This window comes from Lacerta agilis, chromosome 10 (assembly GCF_009819535.1).
Source record: "Lacerta agilis isolate rLacAgi1 chromosome 10, rLacAgi1.pri, whole genome shotgun sequence".
NCBI classification, from domain to species: domain Eukaryota; kingdom Metazoa; phylum Chordata; class Lepidosauria; order Squamata; family Lacertidae; genus Lacerta; species Lacerta agilis.
In genome coordinates this window covers 28,208,857-28,231,151 of record NC_046321.1, presented here as the reverse complement: position 1 = coordinate 28,231,151, position 22,295 = coordinate 28,208,857, and the positions used below count along the sequence as shown (strand labels likewise).

Below are 22,295 nucleotides of genomic sequence, written 5' to 3'. Positions count from 1 at the left end.
CCTCCGACGTCCCAGTGCCCCCTGCAGAACAGAAACACAGAACGCAGTGCGGGCTAAATGAAGCCCAGCAAAGTGGGCCCCCAGCAAATGCACAGCCCTCCCTGCCAGCCGGTGGTTAAAACCCTGAAGAAGCCCCTGAAAAGGGTGGGGGGAGAAGAACCCTGGAAAGTGACCCCATCAGATGTAGTATGCAAACTGGTGCTTGGTCAAAAATCAGCTTGGGGGGAGGCAGCCTGTTAGTTCCCTTTTACCTGAGTATTTACCCGAGTGCTTGGCGACTTCCAAAATTCAAAGCAATTTATGTCCCCCCTTCCTTAGATCCGAGATGCAAGACAGGCCTGGATGGAAGTGGGCTTCGCTATGTGCAAGGATGGATGGATGGATGGATGGTGGTGGGAATGCAACGGGCTTTTGATTTTCACATCTCTTTATTTTACCTCATGAGTCATGTCATCATGTTCTCAGGCGCTGAGTAACTGCCGGGTCTATTTTTACTCTTGTTCAGCAGGCTTCCTTTCCTCAGCGGCTGCTGCGTGAAGAGGTGAAGGACAGGAGAATGGTGAGTTGGGGGAAACGGGCGGGTTATAAGAGATGGGGTTGGGTGGTGGGTGGAAACGGGGGGGGGGAGAGTTGAAGGTGTTTCCCATCCACCTCAAGTTAGGGAGGGGGATGTGTTTATTATCCCCAAAGAACAGGGTGTGATGTGTTATATGTCATAAATAGACATATATATTGTTATATTGGTGGTAGCATGGAAGTGAGTAGGGGGAGATATTCCTTTTCCGATGCTATTTGGTACTTTGGAAAAATGAAGGAGGAAAACAGAACATTCTCCCCTCCCCCCTTCCATCAAAACAGGAAAGAGGTGATGGAGGGGGGAGAAGGGGGGTGTACCCATCATCAAATGCTCCTCCTGCTGCAGGAAAAGAGTTCTATAATGTCCTGAAGCCAGAGAGAGAGAGAGAAATGAATGGAATGGAATGATGTGCATGTGTGTCTTCATACAGGGGAAGGGTTTTTTTTTAATCCCCAGCTCATAAAAATACACAGGCATCAGTGTATATCAGCTCACCCCACACCCCTCCAGTGACAGCCTTCATTTCCCCTATGCTTTCACTTACGAAGGAGACTTACGAAGCAATCCTACGTTCCAGTTTTGTCGAAGGGGGTGGGGAAATAATTTACTGTTTTGCCCGTTGAATGACTGCCATCTCCTATGCATGTTCAGCTTGGAAAAGAAGGGGGAAAATGCACCACTAACCCTGTCCCCCCAAGGGGATAGAAAGAGCAGGCACCCCTACCTTGAAACACCGCCAAAGCCCGCCATCAGGGCAAGGGGACACACCCCCTGCACGCCATGGCATCACAAAACAATGCCCCCACTCTGTCACCTCCATAATTATCTTCCGACCACTGAAGATGACCAATTGGGTTGAAATGCATGTGGTCTTCAACACTTTTGTTATCTGTTGTCATATAATTATTTTGGTCAGGCTTTGATTCAAATAACAAGTCAATTTTTTTGTTGCATCATCTTTGTAATTTTATCTATTTTGACCACATTTCTATTTTTGCTTTGATTGTAAAGCTGTACTTTATTTTCCTATAATATTTAGAAGTTTGGTTGTTTTTTTTCTAAAGAAACTTTAAAAAATTCCTACCTGATTTAATTTTGGAGTCTGGCTTTGCAGGTTGGGGTCAACATATCCTGTTTTGATCATTCTGCCAGAGTGATATGCAAACCTACAGGCTTTATCTGTTGTGCTGGTGGCAGTTTTGTGGGAGTCGCAAGGCTGCCACCTAACCTGATGTGTCCCCCCCCCCAGCTGGAATAACTTGAATATTATGTCCTTAGGTTGCAATGCTATACACACCTATCTGGAAGTCTCATTATACTTAATAGGGCTTACCTCTGAGTAGCTATTCATAAAACTGCATGGTAAAGCAGAAGAGTCAAGTTGACCCATCATGGACCAGGTGCTCCTTAGAGAACTCTTCAGCCATCCAAGGGGTCTAGTAATCAAAGCTGCTAAAAAGTGCAGCTTTTCATTACTTCCAGTGCATTCCAGTATAAAGCAGGGATTCTCATCCACTTTAGTGACTATATGCAACCAGAGGATGGTATTTCTAGGTCAATAAATACAGAGTTCAAAGGTGTGACAACTCTGCTGGTGGCATGTCATGCACTCAGGTCCTGCTTTTGGGCTTTCCATAGGCATCTGGCCACTGTGATAACAGGAAGCTGGGCTAGATGGGTCATTGGCCAGGGCTCTTCTGATGTTCTTATGCAGCAAATCTCCACCTAGGTGGCATCTTGCTCAGTAGCTTTATAATCCTTTGATACCTGAAAAGACCTGAGCTCAAATGTCTTTTTTATGCTTCCAGTTCCTAGAATTCATCATAGTCTATTCAAATGCAAAGCACCCTTTAATTCTCTAATCCACTATGTCAACACGCCCCTGCTTTATGCCTAAAATGCTGCCTTTGGGCTACAATTTCCCAAACACGGGTCACCCTGGCCTAGGCTAACTGAGCAATCATTTCCACAAAAAAAAAAATGGTTTGCAATGCATCATTTGGGTATAATTCTTGCAACAATCCTGCAATTCTTCATATGTTGCAAAGGGAGGTGGGGGCCGAAGCTGCAAGAGATTGGCTTGCCTACAGCCACCTAATGAGTTTATGACAGAGGGGAGTTTTAAAGCAGCAGGATCTTCCTGATTTGTAGACCAGCCACTCTGCTACAATGAGCCATAGATGTGGAACCATAGGACTTGCCCCCAAAGCTACTGGAAGAACCCACCCACTAGTCTAGCATCCTGTTTCACAGAGTGTTCAAACCGCTGGCCTCCAGTCCCTCCCTTGATGCCTTATGAGGCATCAAGTAGCTCAAACAAAGCATGCAAGCAAAGTAAGTTCTATGGATTTCTTAAATTTTACTTTCTGGCAGAGGAGCTGTGGTTCTCCCCTAATTGAAAGGCAGAGGAAGCCACTGCAGCTTATGGTGCCATTAGCTTCAAAAAGAGGATTATGCTTTAAAATGGATGGCTTTAAAAAAGGAGTAGACAAATTCAAGGAGGATAAGGCTATCAACAGCTACAAGCCACACAACGGCTATGTTCTACCTTCACCTTCAGAGCCAGTGTGTCTCTGAATCCCAGCTGCTGCGAATCACAGGTAGGCAGCGTGCTGTGGTGCTCATGTCCTGCTTGCAGGTTTCCCATGGGCATCTGGTTGGCCACTGTGAGAACAGGATGCATTAGGACTGCATTCATAAGAACTGGCTTTATGCACCAGCAAGCTCCTCTTTCTCCACCTCATCTCTCAATTTGCAATACAGGGATGTAGCCCTCCATACAGGTGAAACTCGAAATAATTAGAATATCATGGAAAAGTCCATTTATGTAAGCAATTGTTTTCATTGGCTACTGGAGTTTAATATATGAGATAGACTCAAGACATGCAAAGCGAGATATGTCAAGCCTTTGTTTGTTATAATAGTGATGATTATGGCACACAGCTGATGAAAACCCCAAAGTTGAAATTGTTAATTTGGGGTTCTCATCAGCTGTATGCCATAATCATCACAATTATAACAAATAAAGACTTGACATATCTTGCTTTGCATATCATGAGTCTATCTCATATATTTGTTTCACCTTTTAAGTTGAATTACTGAAAGAAATGAACCTTTCCACGATATTCTAATTTTTCGAGTTTCACCTGTATGTTGTTGGACCCCAGCTCCCAGCAGCCCCAGTCCACAGGGCCAATGGCCTGGGGAGATGGGGTCATAGTCCAACAGCATCTAGAGAGACCCAGGTTCCCCACCCCCCATTGTAAGGATTACTGAGGCACTGAAGAAGAGAAGAAGAAGAGTTTGGATTTGATATCCCGCTTTATCACTACCCTAAGGAGTCTCAAAGTGGCTAACAATCTCCTTTCCCTTCCTCCTCCACAACAAATCCTCTGTGAGGTGAGTGAGGCTGAGAGACTTCAGAGAAGTATGACTAGCCCAAGGTCACCCAGCAGCTGCATGTGGAGGAGCAGGGAAGCAAACCCGCTTCACCAGATTACAAGTCCACCGCTCTTATCCACTACACCACATTGGCTCTCAATGTAATGTTTACTGAATGTAAAGCAGCACCATTAAAAAACCACACACTAAATAAATGCTCTTTTCTCATAGCAAACATGCTCTGCACACAAGTTCAAGCAGCTTGAAGTATTCACTTTTAGTTTGGGGGGAAATAGATCAAAACAAGCATGCAAGAACATTTTAAGTTGTCAGTGAAAACCAACCTTAGTTGGAGAATGATGATGGGGGAGAACCAAGCGAGTGTCCAGTGGTTTGGTGCCTGCAAAATAGGAGATGGTGAGAGGCACTGACCTGCCTAAGGACACCCAATGAGATGGCAGCTGAGCAAGGATTTGAACTTGGTCTTCCCATAAAAGGCCCAGCTCTGTGGCACTCCACAAGGTGTCCTCCAAGAGAGACACTACTATACATTATCTGGCTGCCTCCCTCCCTCCACCTTGTCCAAATCTGGCCTGGAACCCTTCTAAAGATTTCTCAGGGAAAGACAATCCGTTCCCTTCCCATGTTAAATAAATAGTTACTGAAATCCTTAAAAGGCTTTGAATATTATTTACTTCTGGCCCCATCCAGTGCTATAGGTGGACAGTCTTGTTTCCAAACATCCTTTTCCTCATTGTCTGAAGAATCAGTAAGAATTAGCTTCTCTACAGCCATGCTTCTAAAAATTCCTCACAGCATCATCCACGTGTAAATAAATAACCTTCTTCCCATCTCAGCTCCCACGTAATTAAACCGGATTTGGAAAAGACAGTGTGCCAAGGGCTCAAAAACGTAACCTGAGATTTCCTATATTCTTGTGTCACAAGTGCCACTTTTATGTCCTGGACTCTCTACACATGCTCCATGTGATACATACATAAAAGGAACTTCAGAGGACGTCCTACCACAGAACATACTTTGCCCTTAGGGCTAAGACTGGTGCAGGAGCCTGAGGGCCTCCATGTGTTGTTGGACTTCAGCCCCCAACAGCTCTAGTTAGCATGACCATTGGCCAGGGATGATGGGAGTTGTAGTTCAACCAAGTATGGAGGGGTACAAGTTCCCTAACCCCAGGATAAGGAGACGGCCAATTGTGAACTAATGATAGTTGGAAAAAAAACATGCCTAGATGATCCAAGGGTGTATGGGGTGTTAGGAGAGGGGTAGTACCTCTGGTGGGGGGACGGGACAAATCATGATTCTTTTGGGGTAGTTGGTCCACCTTTGGTCTCCAGCATGCACTCAGCTCTCACCTGTGGCTCCTAGAAGTGGCTTCGACTGGCCAGCTAAACGAGGTGATGGTAGTGGAGTTAGGGACTTCCCCCCTGTGCGAAGACAGGATTGGGGGATTGAGCGAATAAGACCAATAGTGAGTCCAACAGATAAGAAGGCGGTTTCTGCACAAGCTGTAGAGGGAAGTGAGGAGCAGATGGGGCAGATCTGGGAAGGCAGCCCATCTAGGAGAAGGAAAACTCTGATCCTTAACCTCAGCTGTCTTGCAGGATATCTTTGGGAGAAGAAAAGGCTAAGAAGTAAACCTTACACAAATCCAGAGTGGAGTCTCTAAGACTGTTGGGTGGCACCTTGTACGCCTCCTTCCAACAACTCCTACAAGCCAAGCTGGTGCCAAATGTATTGCTCTGCTTTCTTTTGGACCACATCAGTGAGGCCGAAAGGGGGTCTTGACGTCTGAGCAGCCCAGGACCTCCATAAACACAGCCCAGGCTTGCGACCCAGAGAGGTCACTTCAGTGCTGCTAACGCAGTGGTTTGGTTTCACTCCCGGAAGCGCACTCCATTGTCTCTCAAGACAGACGGATGCCAACAATTGATGATCCAACAGCACAAACCTACGCATGCCTAGTAAGTCCCACGAAATTCAACAGGGTTTACTCAATGGCAAGTGCACATGGAACTGCAGCCTAAAGGAACAGTAAAGGTATAGGTAAATGACCCCTGGATGGTTAGGTCCAGTCAAAGGGGGCCTAGTCTAAAATGGAAGGGCTGTTGTTGTTGTTGTTGTTGTTGTTCAGTCGTTCAGTCGTGTCCGACTCTTCATGACCCCATGGACCAGAGCACGCCAGGCACCCCTATCCTCCACTGCCTCCCGCAGTTTGGCCAAACTCATGCCAGTCGCTTCGAGAACACTGTCCAACCATCTCATCCTCTGTTGTCCCCTTCTCCTTGTGCCCTCCATCTTTCCCAACACCAGGGTCTTTTCCAGGGAGTCTTCTCTTCTCAAGAGGTGGCCAAAGTACTGGAGCCTCAACTTCAGGATCTGTCCTTCCAGTGAGCACTCAGGGCTGATTTCTTTAAGGATGGATAATTTTGATCTTTTTGCAGTCCATGGGACTCTCAAGATTCTCCTCCAGCACCATAATTCAAAAGCATCAATTCTTCGGCGATCAGTCTTCTTTATGGTCCAGCTCTCACTTCCATACATTACTACTGGGAAAACCATAGCTTTAACTATACGGACCTTTGTCGGCAAGGTTATGTCTCTGCTTTTTAAGATGCTGCGAAGGGCTATAAGCACCTTTTAAAGTACAAGTAATGTAGCCACTATGATAATTGATTTGGCCAAGAAATTAACCAAATGAACAAAGCAAAATATACCAATTGTACATACATGTGAAAGGCATATTGCCTTGACTTTCAGCTACATGCGTCATTAGCATATATTAATAAGGGTAAAGCTCTTTAGGCAGTGCTCCCACTGAATTACACAGCGGATTATTAAAATATACACAATATCAGTGCTATTTTTCTGGCGGTACACAAGGGTTCGCAAACCCCTAAACAATTTATTAAGCTTTGTACTTTTGTCCATTTACTGTATTTATTTCCCCCATTTTTAACTATGAAATGGTGATTTTCTTGAGTCAAAATGAGAGTACCTCTAAACATTTTTTTAAGAAAAAAAAGCACTGCACAATATACTACTTTTCCTTCAGGATGCACAAGGCAGTATACAATAATAATAAAAAATAAATTCAGTAATAAAAACATCGAAGTCCACAGGTTTATTTTTCAAAGTCCATATAAAAAGAATTGGCGTGCACACTCATTTTTACATTCCTCAAAACTGTAATTTTATTTACCGGTATATCCTGCCTTTTCTGTAAAATATATAATCAACACTGCTTATAGAAAACCAGCCAGTAAACATGTAATAAAACAGTACAATACAAACAGCATTACTAAAATCTCCAAAAAGAAAACAACACCTACCACAGTTGCTCCAACAGGCATTCAAATTTAATAATGTTTCTTCTCATATCTACCGGTAATCTGTAAAGTATATTTTAGATCCAGAGACCCTGTTATACCAGTGTTAAAAGATACATAAAAGCTTCTTCAGACTATCAGTATTTTGCTGGAGGGATGCAAGTATGTACAGTATTCAAAATTTAAGTTTCCACATTTAAAGTGGATTAAGGTGCTCCATTTCCCTAGTGAAAAAACACCACTTTAAACACACACACACACACACACACACACACACACACACAGGCTTTTTGAGTTTTGGAAAATAATGGGGAAATGAATTGAAAAGTGTGGGGTGAATGAACACAGTGGTACCTTGGCTCCTGAAGGGCTTAGTCGTTGAACAAATCGGCTCCCGAATGCCGCAAACCCGGAAGTAAGTGTTCCGGTTTGCGAACGTTTTTTGGAAGCCGAATGTCTGACATGGCTTCAGATTGAGTGCAGGAAGCTCCTGCAGCCAATCGGAAGTCGTGCCTTGGTTTTCAAATGGTTTCGGGAGTTGAACGGACTCCTGGAATGGATTAAATTCGAGAACCAAGGTACCACTGTAATGGTAAGCGACAAGCAGATCAGGACACCTTTGTCAGAGGCAATATCTCTCTGATAATCACAGGTGGGTGGAGTACTGTTGCACTCGTGCGCAGCTTGCAGACTGCCCACAGGCATTTCGTTGGCCACTGTGAGAACAGGATGGTGGACTAGAGGGGCCAGTGGCCTGATCCAGCAGGCTCTTCTTGTGTTCTTACAGAAGAATGCTCATTGTCATAAACCTGGCTTACAAACAAATCAGAACAAATGCTCAATAAAGACTGGATATAATTTAACTGGCTATAATGCAAAATTTGCTGAGAGATATACTGGTACATGTTTTGTAAATCACTGCCACATGAATTTGGGAGATAACCAGCACCAGAGACATTTATTTTGGCAATTAATGATTTATGTTAATTTCTGTGGATTATGATTTAATTGGAAAATAAAAAACAAAGACCAGACATAAACTAACTTGTACATGAGCTTTCTACCAGTATATTGGGATGAATGCTGGACAAACAGGTCGTCTAGAGGGGCCTGAAGGGTTGCAGACTGTGTAGTTTGGCCTTCAGAACTTGTTAGGAAAGTTAGATTGAGACTTTTTTCCTAACAAGTATGCTAAGGACTGCAGCTAATTATTCCCTAGCAATCTTCCTCTCCCAAGTTGGGTTAACTTGTCAAAAGGTGACAATGAGCAGGATAGAATGGTAGAATCAAGAGCTGGATGGTTTTATCCCACAAGAGGACTTGGTGGATTAGGTACCTCTTCATGAACCCACCTGGAGGATCTTAATGCCAGCAGGGTTAAGACTTATCAAGGCCTTGGAGAATCACAGCTAGTCAGAATAGGCAGCACTGGGCTGGACGGACCAGTGGTCTGACTCCATGAAAGTTGGCTTCATGTGTTCAAGGAAAAAGCACTCATCAACCCTTATCCCCTCTAGCCTTTCCCAAGCATCTAAGAACACAAGAAGAGCCTGCTGATCAGGCCAATGGCCCATCTAGTCCAGTGGGGAACCAGCAAGCAAGATTTAGGCACAAGAGCCCTCTCCCTGCCTGTGGTTTCCCACAACTGGTATTCAGCAGCATTGCTGCCTCCAACTGCAGAGGCAGAACATAGCCTTGTGACTTAGTTCTCCAGCACTACTAGGAACACAGGAAGCGACCTTGCACTGAGTCACATCATTGGACCATCGAGCTGAGCATTTGTCTACATTGACTGGCAGTAGTTCTCCAGGGTTTCAGGCAGGAGTCTCTCTAGGTCTCCCTGGGTATTGAACCTGGGACCTTCTGCATGCAACAGCAAATGCTGCACTGCTGAGCCATGGCTCTGTTAGATAATCCATATAAAAGAGGGCCTGGGGATGCATGTATCCAGTTCAGCTATGCATGGTAATGTAAATCTCTGAATCCTGAGGCTGTACTGGATTAGGTGGAATCACAATGGAGCCTTTAAGGAAATGAATGGCTAAGCCAGTCTGCCAGACAATGGCAGAGCCTCAGGGAATGCCTTGATGGGTCTTGGGGCACCACACAGATAGCAGACTCAGTGTTCTGACTGTAATGAAATTCTGGTGTTGGTGGTTGAGTGCCTGTCACAGCTGATACAGAGGCAGGCTGTCAGCTTTAGCATGAGATGTCTGTGCTCCGCTTAATTTTTGCACTGTAAAGTATTTCTAAATCCCAGAGGTATAAAGCTGAAATTAGAGCATGCTCTATAATCCAACATGTGTCTGACTATATCTCTGTGACAGAAAAAGAGAATGAGGTAGCTGTGTCATTCTCTTAACATGTGTGAGCTGTCTGGATAGGGTAAGTGTGGGCTTTTCTGGCTAAGAGGATGTTGGTGCATCTATAGAGCTTTATGGTGCTTTTATTTAAAACAGAACTGAGGAGGCACTATTGGACTAAAAAAAAAAACCACCAACCCTGCCTGCAACCACCACACAACCCATTTCCTCCCAGCAAAAAACACTTCCTTGTTGAATCCTTGATTACATCAACCCCAAAAGGGGTGAAGAAATGATAACAGTGAAATGACTCAAGAGAGAAAGGGAAGTGTGGGAGCAAACCCCTATGCTTACAGTGAGGTTTCCTCAAAGCCAGGGGAGGTGTAATCATGACCCCTTGTCTCCTGCACCTGTATCAAGATAGCATCTTACCCAACTTTTTCTGCAAAAAAGCACTCAAACACTAAGGCTGTGCACACACTCCTGATGACTCTGCACCCAGTGCGCTCCAGTTGCTGGTTTCTGAAGCCATGTGCATAGACATGAGACCCAATCCACATCTATCCCATAGTGTCTTGAGAAATACTGCTTTCTTATGCATTCCCGCCCCCCCCCCAACCATCTTTGATTCAGTTTGAAAACATAAGCCATTTGAAGACATCCACACACACCCTCTGCTCACTGGTGTGCACAGACAGCGACTTGGAAACTCATCCAACTGTACTGTTACATACGACGATGTGGAAATGTGATTTGAAGCACGGAGGGCAGGGGAAATGACTTCACTGTGTTTTAAGCCAGTAATGTGTACACAACCCAACACCAGGGCAAAGGAGCCACAAGGTGGCTTTACATCAGGAATGGAGAACCTGCGGCCAGGAGTGAGGGGTGTTGTGGTCAAACATCTGGAGCACCACAGGTTCCCCATCCTGGATTTCAAACGTCACTCAGTCTCATGGGCCATTTGTGCAAAGCCTAGAAAACTTCTGCAAGGCAAGGCATGTTAAAGACTCAAGAGGTGGTCTTCAGGAGGGTGGGGAATGGCAGGGCAAGGAATGATTCTGCTTCAAGAGAGAAATGAAGTGGCTGGCAGCAACCACCACAGATGCATGCGGCTTCCAACTCATCCCCTGCAGCACTGACACTGTGCCCCTCCCCAAATGCAGGATCCTTTGTGTGTTTATGTCTATGCATGCACTGCAAATTCCACATATGGGACATACACTAGACCACCCCTGAAATGTCAATAACCTGCAGGAAACCCCTGGCTCAGTCAGAAGCCATGTGATTACATTTGCTTAAGTGTGCTGAGTTGAGGGTGGCTGAACATGCAGAAAGTGTTCAGACTAGTGCATCTGACTGTGGATGATCTACATCTGATTTCTCCACTGCATATTCTTCTCCTGTCTCTCTGATGTCCTTACTCTCCTTGGCCTTAATCAGCCTTTGACCTTCCCACTCCAAATCAGCCTTTGACCTTCCCACTCCAAATTCCTACCTTGATCACCTAATGTAGTCATTACACTGTAATCATCGAAGTTATGTGTAGATGAGGTCGGCTCTGAAAACAGCCTTTCCTTTGGGCAAGGATTCTAAACAGTAAGGCTAGGAAAGACCTTTGCTTGAGAAGCAACTGCCAATCAGAGCACACAATGCTCAGCTAGATGGACCAATGGTCCGACTCAGTAAAAAGGCAACTTCATTTGTCTGAGACACAGGATTAGCAGAGGAGGGTCTTGATGCTTTGCCAAATGGGGTATAGATTTAAAGAGATGTGACTGGTACGACTTTTCTATACACGGATGCACAACTAGAGTAGAGAAAATATAACATTAAACATGCCCTGGTTTAAGTGGGGGAAATGGTGTTATAATTTCAAAAGAAAATGATGACTCTGTCTTGCTCTCACCTATTAACTAATTGCCCCTACTTCCCTCAGCAAATATCTGCTGGCTCAACTTTCCAAAGCTTGGATGTTTATTACATTGTGGAAATTACTATGCAACAAACTGCCTTCCAGCACTGAAAGTAATGCCAAGTGCCAACCTTTGCAGGGATCTTGTTGTAACAACTTTTAAAGATTTCTTTGGCTCTCTTCTCCATTAGTATGCAGATCAAAGATATTAAAAATTCTCTCTTCTTTCAGAACCACTGAGGTGGCAGAGCTGAAAGAACACAAATTAATCTTGTCTTAAAAAAAAAGTAGGAGCTTCAAGAGAGAATACTAGGTGCCAAGAGCATTTAACACAACCATGTTCTGATGAGAGCTACCCACCCTCTCTTTATCACAATTTCCCCAGGTTCACCTCTTTGAAAACAACAGTGTTCAACATTTGCTGTGTTTGTTATTGAAGATCTTTTAAAAATCTGGAGTGCTGAATTTCCACACCCCTCTCTCTTTGATTCACAGCCAAGAGAGGAGTTCCTGCAAGACCCGTCTCCACCCCTTTCTTGCTCTTCTCTTATAAAAGAAGGAACAACTGAACTGCTAGCACCTTATTTTCTCACAGGCTAAAATCCAGATTCATGCTAGCTCTCTCCCTGGTGCTGTCTCTCCTCCCACCAGAGCTTACCTTTTTCTTTCTTGCTGCAACAAGAATACAGTACAAGAGATCAGCAGCAGCAATTCCAGTCTGGAGACTTAGCAAGACTTAACACACAGAGGGGCTGCTTCTCCAGAGCTATTTCTTCACCTGGCTGTCTGCAAACATAACAACTCAAGCCTCAAACTCTCACCAGACCAAAGCTACCAGTGCTCTTTGGAAAGAAGCCTCCAGCAGAAATTTAACAGCAAAGAAGAGATTCAAACCGAAGGGAGCCGGAACTGTTTCAAGAAGTCAAACAAGAAAGAATGAGGGAAGTTTTTAACCTTTTGAAGCTTAAAAGATTTTGAAGGAATACTGCAAATAATTTTGCTTTTGCCAGCAGACACTTTTGTCCTTAAAAAAAGTCCCTGATTTCATGCGAACTGCCAATTCAAGGGAAATGTTGAGAGACTTCTTGTAGAAAAGTTATGGGGTATGCAAGAGACCAACTCTGGATGTGCAAGTTTTAATGGGGACATTTCCCCCATTTTATTCCTTCTACATTCATACCTATGCTTTCTCTCCCCTAAGGAGGAGGCAGAAAGGTAACCAGTAATTATTATTTTTTCCTCAGAGCCTTTCAGAGATATCTTACCTAAGTAAGAGTGCATGTTATTTTTTTTTGGAGGACAAACGTTTGCACAGGAGAAATGAGAAAGCGCAGGACCCCCTGTGCATGATACCACAGACTGTATCCCTTTCTCACCTCTGTGCCTGAACTCTAGGAACCTTATTTCTTTTCTTTTCTTAAAAAATAACCCACCTCTCCTTCAATGTGTCTGGAACTTCTGGGAATTGGAGTCGGCATGAATTTCGGAGTGCTCTTCGTGTGTTTCTGCTACCTGCCACTCGTCAGCAGCGAGGTGAGTAATTTATTGTATTTCCTTAAGAAATGAGAAAGGAACACCTACCTGGTGAACTTCAGACTTGTGATAAAAGTGTGAAAGCAAGTGAGGGAGATCACTCTGCACAGGTGATTATCAGCAATGTATGTGTACAAAAGTGTTTAACGCATGGAGGGGGTCTTTCCCTCCCCCCCCCCAAGATCAAGGAAACTAATCTCTTTTAACTTGAAAGAAAGCCTCATTGGAAGAAACCCTATTTGCTAAGAAATACGTTTTCGAACCCAATGTTTAGGATTACAGCATTGCAGCACAATCCTATGCCTCTTAAGTTCCCACAAATTCAATGTGATATATGCCTCAGCAGATGTGAATTAAATTGCAGCCTTAATCTAATCAGTAGCCAAACAGAAAGTGTATTATTGAAGGAGGCTTGTGGGTTTCATTCCATGCAAACTTTTAATTACTTGAGCAACCTGCTTGAAAAAGTAGTTTGCTCTTCACTGCTTTCCCTCTGGTGTTTAGGCATTGTAGAGCCCTGATTATGCAGACCAAATCTTCAGATTATCCAGTTCATTCTATGTCCCAACACTGATATTATCATGTAAGATAACACACATCTACGAATACTTATCATTGTTCCAACGTTTTGAGAGTTCTTCCAATAGTTTTAGGGAGTAAGAGTTCTTATTTGCAGGGCACTGTACCAGCCCCTCTGCCTTGGTGGCTCATGAATTGGCATCTTAGGGATTTTTACAGGCTCCTCAAAGGTAAAGCAGCTCTTCCACAAAGAAACCATATCAGATAGCCCCAGAGGATCAGTGAGATAGGCCTTTGATGAAATCAGGCATTTCTACCTGGGAATTCTGCCCAGGTACCTGCTGCTGCAATGAGGGTGGGAAAGTCTCTGGTAGTTTATAGGAGTCGGCAGAATATTATCATACTGCCTGGGGGAGTCAGACTGAATTGGAAAGCGCAGAGAATTTCTCTCTCTCCCAGGATAAGAGGTCAGACTTAAGGGAGTTGGATATTGCAGTTTTGGCTGGCAGCTGAATTCCAACTGAGGTTTACTAGCGGAGGGCACGGTTTTCCAGCTGTTCCAAGTTGGAAACTGCCGAGGGATCCTGTATCAGTTCCAAAGAAATGCCCAAGAGGAAAGAGAGGGAATGCAGAGACTTGAGCTAGGGAGCAGTTATTAAAGGGCCAGTGCTGCTTTATTTCATTTTCACTTTGAAGAGATAATAATAATAATAATAATAATACGTTTTATTTCTACCCCGCCCTTCCCGATCCAGAAACCGGGCTCAGGGCGGCTAACAACAAATATAAGACAATGATTAAAACAACTTAAAAAACAGATCTACATTCCATGCATTGGACACTGCAAAACAAACACCAGATTTACACCAGGTGGGACCCCAAGTCGTTTGTTTTGAGGGCCACCACCAGGAGGTGGTGTATGGCACCCCAACTTGAACTCAGCTCTCAGGCTGAGGCATATTCAGGCTCATTTAGCACTGGTGAGTTACCTCTCACAACCCTGACAGCTCAAGAGAGAAAAGGGGTTCGATTTTCTCAACAGTTTCACCCTCCGGGATAAATGGCAAAGTGAGGTTTCCGGTTGTGAATACAAAAGAACCCGGCGCGGTAAAATATTCCAGGTTAATTAATGCAGGGCGCAAGGCTGTTGCGATCTCAAGCATGTGCTCGTTAGTCAACCTACAGAGGTAACTTAAGGCCCTTGTTTTAGCGAGCATGTGCAGAGTAATATATCCAGAGGGGTCTGGAAACACGCAGCAGGTTGTTAGGGGAATGCATTGCATCGCTGCCCGGGAGGCAGGACTATTGGACTTTGGGGCGCCTCCTGCTTCGATCTGGAGCCAGAGAAGGAAAAGAGCAGGAACAGGAGCAGGGGGCGTCCTAATCCTGCAGTCATGTTATTTGCAGAGGAAGCCGGAGCATGGCACGGGCAAGCATCAGCAAACTGTACGCGGTTCCACGCCGCCCTTTCCAAATAGGAAGCAGGAAAGGGGGGGGGGTCAAAGGGGTTAGGGGGTCATACCAGAGCTTAATTTGTGCCAAGGCTCACCAGCCGAGGAAGGCAGCGCCCGAGAGCTTAAAAAACAAACAAACAAACAAAACAAAACAAACAAACCCGGAAAACAAAAGCAGCTCTGGGCATGGGCAGAGTTGCCTTCCCCCTAAGCCACCACGGCGCGCCTCTTCATTTCAGGGCTGCAGCCTCGACTTCCCACCCCAGATGGCCTTGGCTTATCAGCGCCGCTCATTTTATATTTTAAGTAAATAACATTAAGTGCTTGCTCCTCTGGAGGGGGGTGGGGTGGGGAGGAGTGTGGCGTTTGGGAGCCAAGGCTTGGGAAGCAGCCAAGCCTCAGGTTGTTGTGCCCACAAACCTGCGCGAAGAATTCTCCTTTTGTTCTCTCTGGGAGAGCGCGCAAGGGAGGGAGGAGGAGGAGGCGCGTCACGCGTTCCCCCCGCCCTCCCCCCGTCGTCCGGGCCTCCCATTCCCGCCCCGAGGGGGTCGCGAGAAGCAGGGGAATCAGGAGCGCGCCCCCCCCCCCGGCAGCTCACCTTTGTCTGAAGAGGGCGGCGCGCGCCCTGCTCCTGCTACGCCAGGATCCTTCTTGCTTTCCCGACCCAAAGCAACACGCCGTGGGAGGGGAAGGGCTTTCCCTGCACAGGGAGGTCTTCGCGAGGCAACGGTAGCCGGGGCGGCCCGTGTGTCCTGCACGCTCCTTGCTTTCCCGCTGTTCTCGGGACCTGCTGGAAGGCGTTTTGTTGCCTGAGGCCAAGGGGGCCGGTGCTATCCTGAGTCCCAGCTAGGCCTTTTGCACAGACCTCACAGGAGCGCGGTACTGACCTTTGGAGGTGCACAGTTTTATACATTTTGGTTGCATCTTATAAGTTTCCAATAATATCTTACTTTTCTATTTCGACATCTCCTTGTGACATTGCAATTAGCATTTTCGGGGGGGGGGGGTTACGTGTGGAAGTGGTTAGGCTTGCCCAGGGTGCAAAATTGGCACCAGCAATTGCCTGAGGTGGCACAGCAAATTGTGACACAAATAGGCACCCATATTATACTCAAGACGGGGAAATGCCCCAACAGCATTTCTTAGGAGAAAGCAAGCAAGCAATAATAACTAACAATTTGCTGCCTTTTCATGACACCAAAAAGGTAGAGTCTTCTGTGGAATGGTAGGGGTGAGCCTGCCTCTCCTTGCTCTCCTGCTGCTTGTGAGTGTGTTCATTTTTGCTCTGCAGGCCGATCTGGGTGGTTTTTAGTTATTTCCCTACCCCACCAAAGAAGCTCCAGCATTCCAACAGTGTCATGGAAGAAATTCAACTTGTGAAGCTTTTCTCAGCATGAAGGTGTGGGGGGTAGGAAAAGGTTGTACCTGGCAAGTTGGTTTTGCCTGTGGTGCATCTGCAAAAATAAATGAAGGCCAGTACTGGAGAGTGTTGGGTTTGGATTTGAGAAGGTTTGATTCCAAATTTGAGAAGGTCTAAGTTAAGTTCCCGTTGAGCCATGACGTTCTCTTAAGTGACCTTGGGCTAGTCAGTATTTATCCTAGTCACAAAGTAGCAGCAATAAAATGGGTGAACTCTATGTATCCTGGCTTGAACTCCAGTGAGGAAGGATGGTATATTAATAAGTCAATCTTCACACACCTACACAATGCTTCAACATTATTGCACTGGTATAGTTATACCTGTAACTCCAGGGAAGTATCCCTGCAATAAGAGTGGCTGCAAGTTTACAGTGCCAACCTACACCATCACTTTGTACACCCATCATAAACATTTGTTTAGTGCAGTATATTTTATTTTGTTGTAATTACATTTTTAAAAATGTTATAATATACTACACTAAAATTGCAATTCTGACCACACCTAGAAAGAAAGGAAAGAGCTCCATTGGATTCCATGGCATAGGATTGGGTTATAAGGTACCTTACTTTCTTCGTCAGAATGTTAGCTTTCCTTTGTATCCTACCGATGAAGAGATGATGTAATTTAGGCAATTCTGTAGTACAGGCAACAACCAATTTATGCACCCGAACCTGGAAGCGACTTTAAAAATGGCAAAAATGGCCCTAAAAGAGCCCCAAAGGGCACAAAAAGCACCTAGCAATCCCACGAGTCTTTGTAAGTGCAATCCCAGGAGCCCTTGCACCAATTGTTGAGGCCTGGGGAGAGTTGATGTTTGAGCAAGGAGGTTTGGAGGGAGCGATTGTGGTGAAATTTGGTGTCTGATAAGTGCTACTGTTTTTTTTTTAAAGGGGTTTTCAAGGGTTTCTAGAAGTTTAATAGAGGGTGCTTGCAGGTTTCCCCCAATGCTGTTTCAAGTATACACATTTTCACTTAAACGTGTGGTGCCTCGGAATGTAACTCCTGGGTAAATGGAGAGTTGCCTTTATACTTTTTTTTCTTAGACCATGCAGAGATCCGCTTCTCTGGCTTGGGGCTAGTCGGCTGTAAACCAGGCTACATCTTGCAGTCTACTTTGATCTCAGGTTATAGATATCAAAGTGCATGACATGTACATGTTGCATTATCAGTGAACTATGGTGGATATAAATTCTCCTTTAAAAAATGTGAGCTGAGGCCAGTTCTTATTGCATATATATTCCAAAGAGTTCTGTATCTGAATACAAACATAATAAGTGCTATTCATTTATTTGCTTTATAGGTTGGTATCTAAGTAAAAATGTCTAGGTTAGTTAATGGCAAGAGATAATTTGTCCCACTGTGGCTAAAGCGTAATGGGAAGAATAAACCTTTCAAATGTTGCCTCCCCTTTTTATGCCAAGACATATACTACTATTGTTTACAATCACTTTGTGAACCATTCATTAAGCTTCATGGCTATTCCGGTCCTATTCAAGCAAACATGTATGAACTGAGAAAGCACCTGCAAGTGAGCACCATGAATATATTGTTTTTAAGCATCCAAAAGTATGCAGGATGGTTAATGAAGGCAAGTAAAGGCACAGTCTCTGCCATTGAAACATGGTATAGCAAGGAATACACCAACAGAATGGGGTCTGCTATGGAGCAAAATAAGTCTTTCTGAGACATCATCAGTACACCATTCACACTGTAAGCTTGCATAGTGTGATGCACACTCACTTCAAGGGTTCACCTAAATTAAGGTGAGACATGGATCTCCGAGCAGCCCATAGACATGCCTGCAGGTAATCTTCAGGGAGAACACATTTGCTCACACACACAAATTGTGGTCTCCTTTAGAGGAAGATGTGGGATATAAATTTAATAAAACAATTTGTACACAAATCAGCTTGGAGCAGAGATAGGCACAGTTTATTCAATCATGTGACAAGAGCTCAAATATGTTCAGATCTGTTTCACGTTATTTCCAAATGCACAATTTATATATATATGGTCTAGGATTGGTTTGGCCACCACCATATCTGAATGACTCAAAACTTGTCCTCCAAATTAAACAAATGGCAGCCTTCCACAACTTGGTGTCCTCAGAGTTGTTGGACAATGACTCCCATTATCACTGACCTTTGCAATACTCTCTAGGGATGATGAGAACAGGAGTCCAACAAAATCTGTAGGGTACCAGGTTAGCTCCATCTACACGGTAAAGCTGGGTTGCTGCCTCATAGACTTACTTGCAGAAGTCCATGAAGTGAACCAAGTGCATGCTGCAGGCCCTTGCTGTCCTCATCTGGAGCATTACTATCACAGAACAACTTTACATTTTTTTCAGCTTCTCTGCATGTCCTGCAATCTACCACACTTCTTTTGCAAGCTACTGTTCCGACAGTGGTAGTCACTGGGGCAGCACATTGGTTGTAGAGCCCCAACACAGCACCCCTCCTTTCCCAATGTAGCCCAATTCCCAGCCATTCACTAATCAGCCAATTATTTCTGTGACACCTTATCCCTACTTTTTTTATTTGACTTGGCGCTCTGCAGGGAATAGTGGGGGAGATAACATTTTTCAGCCTGAAGGCCACATTTTCTCATGGGCAACCTTCTTGGAGGCACATGTCAGTGGTGGCTGGGGCAACAAATTATTATAATTATATTTATTATTATTATTATTATTATTATTATTATTATTATTATTATTATTAGCCTGCCCATCTGCCTGGGTTGCCCCAGCCACTCTGGGCAGCTTCAAACATCATAAAAACACAGCAAAACGTTGAGCATTAAAAACTTCTCCACACAGAGATGTCTTTGGAGAGTTGTGTAGTTGTTTATCTGTTTGCATTTGATGTGAGGGCATTCCACAGGGTGGGTGCCACTACTGAGAAGGCCCTCTGCCTAGTTTCCTGTGACTTAGTAGCTCTGTACAGTAGGCTACAGTCCAGTCATGCAAAAGTCAGAGGTATCTGCATGTACAACTCCTCATCCAGGTAAGCAAATGGCATGATTACAGTTCAAACACACATTCCAGCCAAGCAAAAGAACTGGAGGAAGGTGCAGTGAAAGGGTAGTGAAGGGTGTGGTCAAATAGCAAGGCCTGGAGGGCTGCCGACAGTTGACCCCAGGCCCGAGGTTCCCCACCCCTGGTGTACTGGGACTAGGTCTGTGCCAGCTCAGTGTTGTTCAGTTTTGGATGTTTTCCTCCACTCCCTTGCGCTGGGCTCAATAAATCCTAAGAACACACCCTGTTTTTGCATCTATGGCACAAACAGCAACTGGCAATCCTGCAAAGATAGGAGGGGATGCAAAAATCTTTAGAATTTACCCAGTGACTCCTCAGTAGGAGTCTGGTGGGATAGATTCAAGTGAGGTAGTGGATGTGGGAAAGCCCCTCTCTTTAAAACTCCCACCAAACTGATATAAATCCTCCTTCTTCATTAGAGTCAGCCCCCATGTGATGGAAAGGGAGTGAGTGGGTGTGAAGCCTTCCTTCCCCTGGCTGTCCCATTGTTATCCGGGCCTAAAGGGAAGCAGTTGGAGATGCGGGCTGCACTGCAGTTGTATAGACGCAGCCGATTGTATTTCTTCCCAAAGCAGTAAACATTTGTCTTTCCTTGATGGATCGCGTAATCTAGGTTTGAAAGGAAACGTGTCCCCCGTGCCATTTGGCCCAATCCTACTTTGCGTACTCATCCCCCGGCACGTACAGGCACATGCTCGCGCATACGCATTGTCACTTGGATCTGGGATTAGATTGCAGGAATTCCATCCCCTGACCAGACATGTATCCCCTTGCAGAAGACAGCACCTGCCTGCTAGGAAATCCCTGTATGCTAGAGGAGCAGAGCAATTAAGAGCGTGTGAAGCTTGCTCAGATGATGCGGCACCCGAAACAGCAAAGCAGAGTGTACGTGTGTGTTCCTCTCCATCAGCTGATGTGCGGGACTAGGAGAGAGTGACGTTTCCAGGACTCGCCAAAAGTGCATCATGCTGATGGGGGGGGGGAAATCCCTCCAGTTTGCTTTTGTTTGAAGACCTGCCATTTGCATGAAGGATAGCTGGGAGTAAAGGTCCTCTGGTCATCTTGGTTGGCGAGGACGGAGGGTTAGAATGTCAAAGGTGAAGCAATACTAGAGAGAGAGAGATTGGAAATCCAAACGGAAGAATTCTTGTTTTACAAGACATTGGTTAAAATGACACTTCTCTCTTCATGAAGAACAGACTACTTCAGGGAGAGGATTTCACTGACATATGAAAGGGAGATAGTTTGCCAGGTTCCCAGAGGTGACCACCCATTGCTGAGTGTGGCAACAGAAGGGTTAAAAGGCATTTCCCCCAAATGATGAACCCATGGCCTTTGGGGGTTAAGTCAGCTTGTGTATCTCTTGCTAGGTTCTGCTGGGACTCGTTGATGTTACTCCATGCTGAGGAATGTCACGGTGCTTCCCCACCACCACCCCAAGCACAATTTTGAGAAATAACATCTTCAAAAAAAAGTTTAAAAATCTGCTTTGCTCTTCCATTCCTCCAGGTGTGCAGAATGCACCCCACCCTGGTATAGCACAGAGCTGCAGCAGTTAATCACTTGTAAGGCACAGGTTTCCAAAGGCTCGGCTGGGACCTTGTGGGTGGGCTTTCAGGTTGGCAAAAGTGAGGGTTTCAACCTGGCATTGCCTGGGTCGCATTTTCCGGGTTGTCAGTTTAGGGTTCCCCCTCCTACTCGCTTCACGCTATCATTTTGTTTCCTATGCGGAAAGGAACTGTTTTGGCTTAAACAGAATCCACTCCTTTCCAAAAATATAGCAGGAAGATATAGTAGCTCAAGGGACAGGTTGAACTGCAAAGTTGGGAGCTTGGATCTGTTTAGAGATGAACTAAACTGCCTTAAGGGAGGAGAGGAGCCAATGCCAAGAGGGCATGTATGGCTTTTGTCTCTCTTTCAGTTCCTTAATGAGGTAGGCCAGGAGTTCCTTGAATTGCTCTTATTTCTTGGAACAAGAGAAACAAACTGGGAGCAAGGTAAAGTGTTAGAGCTTTTCCCTGCAGTTTGCAAACCAGAAGGCGTCCTTTTCCATCTCATCTTCCATGACACTGGCCTGACACTCTAGATACTCAGAATGACTTTTCAAATAAAACGGAACGCAGAAATGCACTTGGTGTTCCTCTCTGAGCCTTGAGAACTTCTTCCTTCTGCTACCACCCCCAGACTCCAGTTTCACAATCTTTGTTTCCTTGGGGCCATGATGTCAGGATGAAATATATTTCCGGCTGGAACCTCAGAATAACCACGAGGAACTACTGAGCTGTAATGGGGATGCTATGGGGAACGTTGTAGAGCTGCACAGCTCATGCCTGCCTTTTTTCATGGGAACTTCCCAGGACTTTGCAGCACTCCCACATTCATATGGATCTGGCAAAAAGGTGTGGCTCCTAAGCCTTCCCTTGATCACAGTCTATTATATCATGCCTGCAGGGTACTAAACTGGCTGCCTTTTCCCGTTCCTACCTTCACATATTTCATTATATATGGTCCATGACACTAAAAATGTCAAGGAGGGAGGAAAACGATTCTGTGCTGGCCCTACTATTTGACAGAATGAAGCAGGTGCCTTGGGCAGCTGATTTTGGATGCCATGAAAAGGCAGCAAATTTATTATTGCTGTATTTTACTGCCAGGAAGGGAGATGCTTGGAAGATTTTCTGCCTTGAGTGCCAAAATATTTTGGGTGGCCTTGGGTACTAGTCACCTTGGGGGGGGGGAACTACTCTTAAGGCTAAAAGAGCAGTAGATGTTGTAGAACAGAAGTGGTTGAAATAATCCAAAACTATGT

General features: G+C 45.1%; 1 protein-coding gene across 5 annotated transcripts in view; it reads left to right on the top strand.

Annotated features, from left to right (window-relative positions):
* Positions 1-389: 389 nt before the first annotated feature.
* Positions 390-22,295, top strand: part of PDGFB (platelet derived growth factor subunit B) — a 43,222-nt gene continuing 21,316 nt past the window's right edge. For 2 of the 5 annotated variants that reach the window (XM_033161849.1, XM_033161845.1), the window contains exons 1-2: positions 390-559; positions 12,019-13,056. In XM_033161849.1, the coding sequence (XP_033017740.1) occupies positions 12,967-13,056 (90 nt within the window). In that variant the 5' untranslated portion in view covers positions 390-559; positions 12,019-12,966. Of the gene's footprint in view, positions 560-11,995; positions 13,057-22,295 lie in introns of those variants that run through there. The other 3 variants (XM_033161848.1, XM_033161850.1, XM_033161847.1) reach the window with 3 other exon arrangements.